The 13,193-nt window shown below is 38.1% G+C and overlaps 1 protein-coding gene across 1 annotated transcript in view; it reads left to right on the top strand.

The window, feature by feature from the left end:
- The window catches only part of LOC145674477 (uncharacterized), a 36,220-nt gene extending 27,634 nt beyond the window's left edge, over positions 1–8,586 (top strand). The window contains exons 4-5 of the mRNA XM_081744591.1: positions 4,707–4,781; positions 8,197–8,586. Coding sequence (XP_081600717.1) covers positions 4,707–4,781; positions 8,197–8,289 — 168 coding nt within the window. The 3' untranslated portion in view covers positions 8,290–8,586. The remainder of the gene's footprint in view (positions 1–4,706; positions 4,782–8,196) is intronic.
- The last annotated feature ends 4,607 nt before the right edge of the window (positions 8,587–13,193 follow it).

Here is a 13,193-nt window from a genome sequence, read left to right as displayed (position 1 = left end):
AAGAGAACCGAATGAAATTTTCAATGTCAAAATCTGAAAAGAAACTTTGTGAATTAGGCACGGAAAAGCACGCTATGTGTGAATTAATCTATAATAGACGGTTGTCCAGAAAGTAACAGACGTTTTGACTTATTGCATCAGTGGTCAGAGCTAGAATCACCATCTTGATTTCAGAAAGGTGCCACGTTTAGTACGCATCCAGCTGTAGTAGCATGATGACTGTGCCGCTCTTACTATACTTTCTGTGACGTTTTACAATGTGTGCTGCAATAGAAAATCGCACCCGTTGTGAGGTGTGTGAAATACTGAAAAAAGTTAAGGCACTCGATACAAAACTACTGCCAGGGAAAACTTTGCAGGAATGTGTTGTTCTTTCATGACAACACATGTACACACATGGTCAAGCGTATCCGAGAGCTCTTGAATGGTTTCGGATGGGAGGTGTTCGAGCACCCACCATACAGCCCGGATTTAGCGCCGAGTGACCACCACCTCTTCCTAGCGATGAAGATATGGCTCGCTATATTAAGCTTTGATACTGATGCCGAAGTACATGCCGGTATAAGCCAGTGGTTGAAATCGTAGGCGGCAAATTTCTCTCACGACGGTATTGAAAAAAAACTTGTGGCAGTGTATGATAAGTGCCTTAACTTGCATGATGATTATGTGGAAAAATAGCTTAAGAGTGTATCTTTCAAATGTATATACCAGAATTTGGTTTCTTCATTCTGTTACTTTTTTTATTTCAAAATGCCTTTTACTTTCTGGACAGCCCTCGTAATTCAGTTTCAACTCTCTAGCTGCGCCACTTCCTTGGAGGAAATAATTAGCATCAGTTCCTGCGTGTTGTGCTCGCATACTGGCAGACAACGCTCCAGTCAACACAATGTTGTTGCCTAAGTTATGGTGCTACATCTGGGTTGTAGGGTGGGTGATGAATTTCGTTGAAGTCACATTTTACTGCAACATTGCCAACAACCGTGTAAATTGAAGCATTGCTCTGCAATATACGAGGTCAGCACACAGTGACTAATTCTAGTAACGAACTGGCAGTTGAAACTAATGCATTATTCCTTCCATAGATGACGCTATATGCCACGAACGGCTTATTACCTATGGCGGATATTTCAGTGTCAGTCCAGAGATTATTGGAAATACCCTCGACGGGAAACGCTTAGTCCGGATTCGAACCGGACTGTGGTAGGGTTCATTCCTCTTCTATCTTTGTTTCAAAACAACTCATAGGTTCATCCAGTGTGTGTAAAAAGTGGTATCTGAGAAAACTTCGGGTTAAAGGTGGCCGAAACGTGAAGTTTGGTGTACTAAGAGTCCTGGATACATTTACCCTGCCTGTCCGTATGTGTTTGTATACGTCTGTCCGGGAAATGAAAATCTATGTTTGTCCGTCCGGGAGACAATAAATCTCAAGAATGGATCGCCATCAATTTTGACTAGAGATGTAGAGGGTGGTAACTACAGAGGAACAAAACTTATGAGGAGTTGAATGAAGCTCTGGGGGAGAGTGATAGAAGCAAGATTGAGGAAAGAGACTGAAATAACGGAGAACCAATTTAGTTTCATGTCACGACGATCGATGCAACATTTGCATTTCGGATGCTAATGGAAATGTACAGTGAAGAACCGAAGGATTTTCATATAGTTTTTGTGGACCTAGAGAAAGTATATGATAGAGTACCACGGGATCTTGTTTGGTGGGCACTGAAGAAGAAGTGTGTTTCGAACACATACGTCTGCATAATTCAAGTATAATGGATGTGGGACAGGAGTGAAGAGTGCGTACAGAATAACAGAAGAGTAATGGAACTTTATCGGGGATCTAATCTTAGCCCACACCTTTTTGCAATTGTGATTGACGAACTTACAAAGGATATCCAAGAGCCAGCATCTTAGAATATGATATTTGCGGGTAACATTGTGCTGATGAGTGAGACCAAGGTAGCACTGCAAGAGAAATTAATGCCTGGAAAGGATCATTGGAGAGCAAGGGGCTTAGAATTAAAAACCAGGACAGAATATTTACATTGTCCTTTCAGGAAAAATGTAATCGAGAATACAATAATACGACTGGACGAAGAAGAGGTGGTAATGACGAGGAAATTTAAGTAGTTTGAATAAACACTGTATTAAAATGGAGGAATAGAAGAAGTTGTAAACAACAGAATTAGCAGCAGTTCGACAAAATAGAGAGAAGCGGCAGGAGTATTGTGTGACCGAAAGGTACCAACACGCCTTAAAGGAAAAGTTTACAAAACAATAGTCAGACCTGCCACATTTAAAGGAGCGGAATGTTGGACAAGGAAGAAGAGAGAGGAATACAAGCTGAATGTTGCGGAGATGAAAATGCTGCGATGGATGTGTGGAATGACGTGGAAGGACAGCATTAATAATGAAGTGACCCAAAGAACAGTAAAAGTGAGACCAGAAGTAGAAAAACTGAAAAAAGTAGACTGGGATGGTTTGGGCATGTAAGAAAAAATACATTTGGAATACATATCTCACAGAGTGGATACTATAGAACTGAATGTTAAACGAGCCCAAGGCGGGGCAAAAAAGAAGTGGGAAGAGTGTGTTAAGAATGATATGGTGCAATGTTGTGTCACAGCGGATATGACACAGGATAGAAACAGGTAGAGACCAACGATCCGAAAAACTGACCCCAGCTAAGTGGAGGGAAAAGGCTTAGAAGAAGATGATGATGAAAAGTGGGCGCCAGCTCAATTAATTAAAAAGAATCATAAAGTAAAATCCTAAATTAAATGATCTGGAAACCAACAAACCCTCACAACAAGCAAAAATTTCACTTGTTGCCGGCCAAGATAGCAAACAGCAGGAATACGCTTCCGCGTAACTTGCTCAGAAACGCAAATAAACCACCTGCAAGGAAACCTAACAACTAATGGCATGCGGCAATAAACCAAGAAATCAAGTGTATGATTCAAACCATGATATAAAAATCACAAGATTTCTTAGGATGATGCCCAATACTCATGAATAAGTACAAAGCATATTACAATATAAAATTGATTGAATACATACCCGTCCAATGATTTTACAAAATAATAATACTTATAATTTTATCACGTCGTGAAACATATGTATCCCCCTTGATGTATCCCCTTCTTCTTTCTTCTGTGGAAGCCCACTACATGCTCCGTCCAGCGCCAAACTCCAAGTGTTCCAGTCTCTCCTGGTGCTCGCAGATTATAGTTGCTTCGTAGACTCGCCAACTAGGTAGCAGCGTTGCCAGTTTGTATGGTGATGTCACTCGGGTATCTGTATACGTCACCTGGAGGGAACTACCACAAGTGGATGAAAAATTAGGAACCAAGTTCATTGGTGGAGGAAACTCATCTGCCGGAAGTGGTTAAAATGGGACATTTCCGATTTTAACGTTGATCACTAGAGAGGAAAAACGGTAAGAGTTCAAACGGTTTCCTGTGATTGATTAACCGTATCCAAAATATATTTCATCTCCATCCTTAATTCTTTACCACAATCGGAAGAGAAAGCTGTCTATGACCGTTTGTGCTCTATTGTGATCAAGGTTAAAACTGGAAGTGATTGATTTCTACCTCTTCCGGTTTGTATTATAACCTGAATCAACAAACTCGATTCATCACGTTTGACTCTCTACTTTCTAACCATATTTGGTAGTGATTCAGCGAATATTTATTGATTTTTTTGTCTCTCATATACATGGACGTTCTCCTATTTAGGAAGTTTTATATAGTCGGACGAAAGAAGTGAAAAAGGTGTAAGTTCAAGAACAGCGCATACTAAACAATCATTCGATAGGAAAAGAGGACTTCTAATAGCATGAAATGTGTCGTTGGACGTTCGAAAACGATTTATTAAGACTCTGGTATGGAGTGTGGCGCTTTACAGGTCAGAGACGTGGACACTGAAGAAAGCTGAAATATCTAAGCTAGAAGCATTTGAAATGTGGTGTTGGCGCAGAATGCTGTGCATATCATGGACTGAAAGGAAAAGGAATGAAGACGTACTAAAGGAAGCTAATGAAGGACTACAGATCATGAAGGTAATAGGAAAAAGAAGAAACAGTATGCCTGATCATCTTATTCAGCACTCCGATTGGATCAGCGTGTTGATAGAAGGAAAAACAGAAGGAAAACCAAGAAGAGAAGACCAAGGATAGAATATCTAGATGCAGTTACGAAGAAGAGAACTTTTCAAAGTATAAAACAGCTCTCCCAAGGGGCAGAAAAGTTTTAAAATTTCCATGTTTCCCACCTACCTATGGTTGAGGTGACAAAGCGGGAAAAAAATATATCTTTCAATTTTACGTCCCACAGGTATGCCGGTTAGGCTAAAGGAGACGGTGATGAAAAATGAATGAAATGGTGGAGTGAAGAAAATGGGACGAAACGGGAGAATCCACGAGCATGGTATTTGTCAATCACAAAGTCCACACGGCGTGAGGTGGGATCGAACCAGGGTCCCCAAGCACCGGAGGTGAACGCTCTATCACTGAGCCGCCGCTCCCCCCGCGACAAAGTGGAAGATAGAGTACATGGACAGGGTAAATATAAAAAGGAATTTTGGTAAATCGAACACTTTGGAAATGTATCCTAATTGGAAAAATAATTTTTAAAAATTTTAACATTAGTTATACTTAGTGTAAAATTATTTGTAATCTTAATTCTTTTTTCATTATTTTTTTAAAGGGAAAGCTCCTTACAACTTACTTTGAGAAACATCCTTTATGTGCAAGCGAAGACAGTGATTTGGAAATTGTCATGGTAAGATTTCTATGTATTCCTTCACATAATTGTATTGCTTTTATTTGTAACAGAAACATAGAAATTTCAATGAAAACTGCATAAACATAAGACAGAACGAGCCTTACTTAACAACTTTCCTCTTTTAAAAGCAATTAAATGTTTAGTTCATTAATTATACAGACTGGGAACTTAATTAATGTAACAATCGTCGGGAGGTAATTCCTAACACTAAGATAAGCCAGAAAAGGTTCTATAAACACATAGCATATTAGATATATTGGAAGAGTTACCGAGGGCTGGAAATATGGGAACAGTAAGTTCGAAGCGATAGATATCGAAAACCAATAAGCTTAGAGATAGCGTTTGTGTTTAAGACGTTATAGTACAGGAGTGCTGTCATTGTGCTACGAGTGTTGAATAGGACAAATGGCAGTGCTCGACTAAAACATGACGCGTTATTCAAACTGCAAACAGCTGACATCCTATTCATGTACGGTCGTGCATATGGCAATGGACGTGATGCAGCACGACTCTATCAGGAGCGTTTGTCTAACATACACCAACTCAGGATATTCACAGTAATTTAGCGGCACATGTGCAAACCAAGGATCATACTACCTCCCTATGCGGATGTACGTCGACCCCGTCGTGTACGAACACCTGTTATGGACGAACGTGCGTTAGAAACCGTGGACAATGAGCTGGATACAAGTACGAGTGAACTTAGCCGTGAAATATATGTTAGTCACATAACTGTGTGGTGTGCGTTACATGAAAATGCCTTCTACCCCTACCACCTGCAAAGGGTACAAGGACTGATAGAAGAGGGTTTCCCACTATGTGAAGCATTCTGCCAGTTGTTTATTTAACAACATCATGCTGTTTCAGCCACCGGTAAAGTTCACTGAATAGGTCACGTTTGGGAGGGATTGTATCGTCAACATGTATAACACATAAACGTGGGCAGATGCACATCCCCATAGTACGGTTGAAATTATCAACAGCAATTTGAACTCAATGTATTGTCCATGATCAACTGATCGGCCCGTACAATCTATCATGAAGACTGAATGGAACACATTTATTTCCTGCAGGATACACTGCCCGAGTTACTGGAAAGTGATCCCCTAGTGATTCACCGCAACATATGTTACATTCATGATGGGACTTTAGTGCGAATGTCCGCTGTCGGTTTAACAACAAGTTCTTAAGACGTTGGATCGGGTGTAGCTGTCCACTGCAATGGTCTGCATGGTCTCCGGAAATGAATCTACTGAACTTTCGTCTGTTAGGGAATCATGAAAAGTGTGGTGTATGCTACTCCTGTCAACGATGTCAACGATTTGGAACAGAGTACCCATAATACCTATGCAACTGTTCGCTATGGCCCAGGTCTCTTCTAATGTGGTCGCCAATTCATGATCCGGCGTTATGTTCACCTACGCTATAGTCCATGGCAGATATTTTGAACATCTCCTGTGATGTGCTCAACAAACGTACGTTTGTGTCTCCCTGCACGTCGATAACCACTGCTTCGAACTTACAGTTATTCCCTCGCTTTCGTCCTTCGCTGACTCTGCCAATATGTTCAATATGCTATGTGTCCATAAACCTCTTTTGCTTGTCTCGGTGTCAGGAATCACCTCTTGATGTTTTACATTAATTTACACCCTGCATAACTGTATTGTAGTTAAGTAAAAGGTCAAAAGTAATATAACTTCTCAAGTTTTCGTCTTACTAGCTATTTCAACGCCAAAAATCCCGATTCGTACAGGTAGCAAACATACTAAAATGTAGACAGCAAATTTTCCTTTAGAGGACGCAATCCGGGCTCTTGCAATGCAATCAACAATATTTTCATATAATTAATGATAAAATACGATATGATAAAATACATAGTTGTTTTAAATTTTGTTACCCCACAAGCGCACATGTACTTTCGTAAATAAAACATAAGATTCATTTCGTTTCCTCTATAGCACTCTACAGTCAGACACGTACGCTTGAATTTATTTCGGGGGGCGGGGTATAAATTCAATATGAGGATAAATTGAATTTTGTAAAAATCTCCTCTGAAGTTAGATTAAATTTACAGAAAAGTCGGGATTTCAGGGGGTTCTAGACCCCCAGAATCTCCCACTGCGTACGTCTTTGTCTGCAATATTCTTTGTTAATTACTATGACGCATAAAAACAGATACAGCTGCTGCCAATAGTCTAAACCTATTGCCTCGTTGGCCAGTGTAGCAGCATACATATTTTAATGTAATTCGGAGATAAAATTACCTTTCACATCCTGGCCAGATAGCAATGTGATATTTTAATTAAATTTGTTATGCTCTCCAAATAAAATGGTTCAGGTCATCCCAACGGGGAGCGATACTACTGTCGATTTACTGTCGATATGACCGATATTAGTGTCGAACCCGTAGTTTTCAGGGTCACAAGGGATGAACAGTGATACTTCCGATGCCGTTTATATCCAAATTCAGCCCCACAACTTTGAGAAGGTTAGGGGAGGTATATATATATATATATATATATATATATATATATATATATATATATATATATATATATATATATATATATATATATATGTATATAAATTATCGAAATAGATATCAGAGAGAGCTTCAATAACCGTAAAAAGTTACTGACTAGCGGAACGTATTGCTATTTTTTTCTTATTTTAACACAGCGAAGTGGGTAATTGATGCTAGTTATTAATATAAAGACTTGGTTTGGTCAGATTTTAATTTTAGTCAATGTAAACTAATTTTATTCTTAATTCCTCTGTTCTCATAAGTTTGTAATTACTCAACTCCCACTCCCAAACCTTCAATTCTTGTCAAACATAATTGTCATTATAGTTATTTAGAAAGTTTTCTTTAAAACAAAATAACCATAAGATCAACACAATTAACCCTTGCACTACAAATGGGTGGGGTTCTTTGTGCTCACCATGGTATGTTTTTTTTTAAAATTACTCTACTAATCGTTTCTTTAAAATTGTTTTAAAAAAATTGCTCAACATTTTTAGGTAAAGCAATTGGTGGTGCAAACTGAACGTTAATATGTCTCATAAATTTGCTATTTTAAGTTGCTGGGCACAAAGTATCCCCTCCGCCGTTGATAGGAGATGTAACTGACAACTAGAAGTGTCATTTCTAGATGGAAGTATAATAAATAGCTGTTAAGACTTATCCCGTGTAATGTCCACTTCAGTCCCTGGAGATTTTTGTGAGAGTTTCTAATTTGTGTCTTTTGCGGGATATATTTAATCTTAACAAATGGGTACAAAATGACCACCCCTTCGTAGCCCACATTACAAAAAAAAATCTAGGTAGTGCGAGGGTTAAAGTTCTTAGTATTTATGTAATTTTCAAACTATCTCGTTTCATTTGACAAATGTTTTCTGTTATTTCTTCTAGCACGACATGTATTACAGCTTCAAGAAGGGCACCTGGATGTCCACAGGAGTAAGTTTCCATGCTCCTTCCTGCGCCAACTTTTATTTTGGTTAGTGACGACACTTACTCTGCCAACAACCGAACTTCGCTGAAGATGACGACCCCGGCCTGATTAAGGAACACTCTTTGGAATTTTCAGTCTTTGGGTTACAATGGCTCACAAACGATTATCCTGGTGAACGAAACTAGTACGAGAGAGGTTTCTGGCGTGCTGAAGTTTTCTCTCACAGAACTTTACCATCTGTTACTTAAACACCGTTGTCATGTAGCCTGAAGACTTCACTTTTTCTATTACTATCTTTCTTCTTTCTGTTAACTTTCTTTAAGGAATAAAAGCAAATTAAAAAATCATTTTTGGGTTTGCATTTCTTTTAAAAGAACCAGTTCGAATTTATATATAAAGCAAATATGCAGCTCAGGCGTGAACCCAGAAATTTTTGTTGGAAGGTGTACTGCTACCTACCGTCTCCCTTGGGTATTGGCTTCCAGAGTAATCCGTAAAGAAACAGTTGATAACAACCTGGTTCAGAGTTCGTGTCCTGTCCAAGCGTAAATTGACTGTAATAATATAAAATAAACATGGCATAAGTAGCCTCAGTGGTTCGGAAATTCAGGTTTAATCGTATTTACTTTTGTACACACATTTGCGTATATACGACTGGCAAGCTGATGATACATAAGCATTCGCACATACACAAATAAAAAATATAATATTACCTTGAGCGAATTCCCATTTATTGAATAGATGTATATATATGTAGTAAACGAAAAGATATTAACAACACACAAAATTTTCACTTAATATAGCATGAATGCTTGAGCGAATGACACTGCGTACTCACTTGAGAAATATAAAACACTTAATATCACGAATATATAACATTAAGAATATTGCCCCTTGGTTATTTTTGTTATCACATTCACTAAATCACTATTCACGTTGAAGTTGGGCTTTCACTGCGAAATAGGAGAAATGAGTGTGGGGATTGGAGAAAACACTAACTTTCGACGAGGTTCTGCAATTCCAAAGATGATGCAATTTATGAAGTAGTTACGTAAGCAACACCTCATCCACTTTTCCAGTTGATACTGTAATTATGATTCCACAAAAAACTTAATACTTCTTCATAGCCATTTACATACTAACACATAAGTTTGTCTGCCGTATATTTTTCGTTCCCCCTCTCAATACCAAGCGCCAACTCCTCGCTTCTGCCAACGCCTGGGAAAATCCCGGTTGTCCTATTCCCGGTTGGCAGTATATTTTAAAATTTAATAAGAGAAATACAAAAGTTTGCATATCCATACATGACACAAATATGGTTGTGGTATATTTAATAGCTCTGGCAACACGTATTTTAATTCCATGGGAACAAAAAAATGGAGATTGCAATTAAATAAGTGTTGCAAATCAACTTTAAGAATTCAGTCCACAACTGATGGATTTTTCGCCTCATAGTTAAATACAAAATAGTTTAGTAATAAAGAATGCACATTGGCAATTGTGGAAATTAACCATTCTGTCTGCAATTCATGCAGACTGTGAGCACTGTTCTCACGATAGTTAAGATAACAAATCGTTAGTTCGTGGGAAGGCAACGTTCAACGTGCACCTACTTGCAGTGTAACAATTTCGTCTCTGAAAAGATTTAATAATTATAGATATGAAGAGTATATACAAAATAGTCTCAGTAGCGAAAATCGTGAGTTGGTAATTTCACTCACGAAAAAGGAAGATAAAAAGTTTGCTGTTTCGAAGCACTCTGCTAATGAGATAAGCGTTTGGTTCAGAAAGAGTAATTTATTTGTATTATCGACGGCGACAGTGAGTCTGGGGAACATATACAAGCAAAGAAAGAACAGAGTTTCTCATCAGCTCGAAAACGTTCAGAACGAAGCAAGAAAAATAAGTTCTCCTTTTACGTGAATAAAATAATAATTTTGCGTGATGATTAAAAGTTGAGAAAATACACAGTATGTCCAAAAAGTGTGACGTTGTGGCCATGTTGACGGCCATAGTGCAATACTACAAACCACTACGTTTATGTAGTATTGAACAGGTATTATTCTGTACCCAAAAAGTAATAACAAAATATTTGGGGTACAAATTAGTTTGATCTGTCTTCAAAAGATGGCTCTGGCTGTTATGAATGTTTCTTAATGACAGCTGATTTCGGTGGTTTCGGAAAGGTTGGAAATCTGCCAATAATATTCAGATTATATCGCTTTGAGTTTCACACAAAACCTCTGTTTTTTGCTGTTTTGAATATGTCAAATTTTGTGTTTACTAAGCAGCATTTGCGGGAGGTTTTAGTTTTCTGCTTTAGTTGGAAGGAGAGTGCAGCTGAAGTGCATCGAATGCTTGTAGAAGTTTATGGTGACAATGCTCCAACTGTTAAATCATGTAGGGAATTGTTTCATCGTTTCAAGAATGGCGATTTCAGCGTTGGAGACAAGTCTCGCTCTGGACAGCTAAAAATATTCAAAAAAACAAAGAATTGGAGGCATTACTCGATGAAGATTCGAGTCAAACGCAAGAGGAGCTTGCAAAATCATTGTTAGTTACGCAACAAGCAGTTTTAGTACGATTGAAATCCATAGGAATGATTCACAAGGAAGGAAATTACGAGAAAACAAACAAATACATGACAAAATTATCGGATTCATGTCGCAAAACTCGTAAAATATTATTTGGAAACGCCCAAGTGGAATATTTTACTGCACCCGCTGTATTAGCCAAACATGGCTCCTTTGTATCACTGGTTGTTCCGCGATGCAGCACGATTTGATCGGACACCGATTCACTTATTTCGCAGAAATCGAAAACTGACTCCTAACTTGAATCGCCTAAGAAAGATTTTTTGAGGGGGTGTGGAGGGGTGGAGTTCAAAAATTGCCTGATATATGAGAAAAGTAATATACAGTCATGGACAACACTTTGAGTAATCTGTTCATTCATTGTGTTTTGAAATAAATGCATTTTTAACCACAAACAAACGGACCGAACTAACTTGTACTCCCAAAACTTCCACCTATATTAAAAAAAAAGAAAAAAAAGACAGAACTAGATCGATTTTATAAGAGAAAGAGTACAGATGAAGTCTAAAATCAAATTTTCATGCTACATCAATCATTTGCCTGTAAAACAAATATAGTTTTATTGGTAAGGTTATAAATGTCGTTGGGTCCGGAGCTGGTGAAACCCTCCCCGTGTTTGCTCCCTGATGAAGCTACATTGCATATTTAGTTTTACATATTACTCAACTAAATATTCCAAAATGTTCAGCGGAGTTTCCAGGTAACGGCGTTGAAAGCACTCCCTATATTTTCCGTTACTGTAAAAAAAATACTCTTATTTTTATTACTTGCTTTATGAAATCAAATCTTTCAGTTTAACGTTTCATGATTAAGGCAACTGAATGATGATGGAAGAATTCGAGGAATGGGTAAGTGGGAGGAAACGGGTATACTCGAGAAAATCCACGAACACGATGTTGTCCACTAGAAACTTACTTGGATGGGGATCGAACCAGGGACCCCATGCATCAGAGGTAAGCCCTCTACCACTGAGCTACCGTGCATCCTTGCTTGTTTCAATTAAACCCCTCTCAAGTTAACTGATGTAGCTCACAAATTAAAATTTTCCAGAAAAGTGCTTTGAACTTCAACATCTCATGTAAATTTCATGACGAGTCCGTTATCCACTATCAGCATTAGAAAAGCATACGTCACTTCATCATTATATTTTCTGTGGTAACTATAAAAGAAATATGAATTTTTTCACGAGATATTGAAATTCAAAGTCCCCTTCTGAAGTTCCGTCCAAGTGGTGTAATTATTTGATTATAGAGTAGTAGTTAGTCAAATTATTTCAACATAAATCACCAGTGTAACAGCAGAAAGGAATTATCCCAAGTTATCACAGGTCCTCAAGAAACTGTTAGCTATAATGAAATATGAGTACTGATCCAAAATTTATTACCAAATAATTTTACAAGTATGTATAGTATGAAGTTCAAGAACTATTAAATTATTAATTTATACAGGGTGTATCAAAACGGACTTTACAATTTTGAAAACTCATATTGATTTATTCATTTATTTTACAAACATGGTTTTGGTGTCATTTTGTAACAAAATGCATCAAGTTTTGACTCACGTAGTACACTAATTTAGAAACAAGACACAGCACGCGCTAGCGGCAGTTGGAACAAAGATGTTGCCTTTACTGGTCCCGAGCGTGCTAGCTGTGTGTTTTGGTTTGAAGAATCTAAGTCTGCGACAACTGTGCAACATAATTTTCGTACAAAGTATGATAAAGATCCTCCCAGCAGGCCTACTATTTATCAGTGGCATAAGTATTTTATTGAAACTCGATGCTCAACAAATCCAGGTAAATGGATAGGCCGATGTGGGCCCATTGTATAGGCCCACCTTCACCGTATCTGACACCTCCTGATTTCTTCTTTTGGGGGTTCATTAAGGATATCGTGTTTCTTCCACCCTTACCGGCTTCTCTACCAGAGCTCAGAGCTAGGATCTACCTCTCAATGGAACAAATCACACCTGACATGCTACAGCGGGTTTGGTAAGAAATCGACTTCAGATGAGATGTGTACCGGATCACCAATGGAAACCATATTAAACCTCTTTAGGTATAAGGTAAAAAAAACTTGATGAATTTTGCTACAAATAGTTCGTACTGGCAGAATGTTTCTAGTGATTCATTGTAGCTTACTGATTTTTTTTAATGTATTAGGTATGGAACCAGTGAGAGAGCTGATGAACACCATAAGCAAGACAGACATACACAACATAACAAAGTACAGACAGATTTTGTGCAAAGCGAGGTTACAAAAAAAAAAAGAAAAGAAAAAAAGAGTAACTAAACCACTGGAGAAACTTGAGAGAAGACGGATCGGTGAAATATCTGGAGTTTTATTACTGAGCTCTGGGAG

The sequence above is a fragment of the Thermobia domestica genome, chromosome 17, assembly GCF_964235325.1.
Source record: "Thermobia domestica chromosome 17, izTheDome1.hap1.1, whole genome shotgun sequence".
NCBI lineage: Eukaryota > Metazoa > Arthropoda > Insecta > Zygentoma > Lepismatidae > Thermobia > Thermobia domestica.
This window is presented reverse-complemented; position numbering and strand designations above follow the sequence as displayed.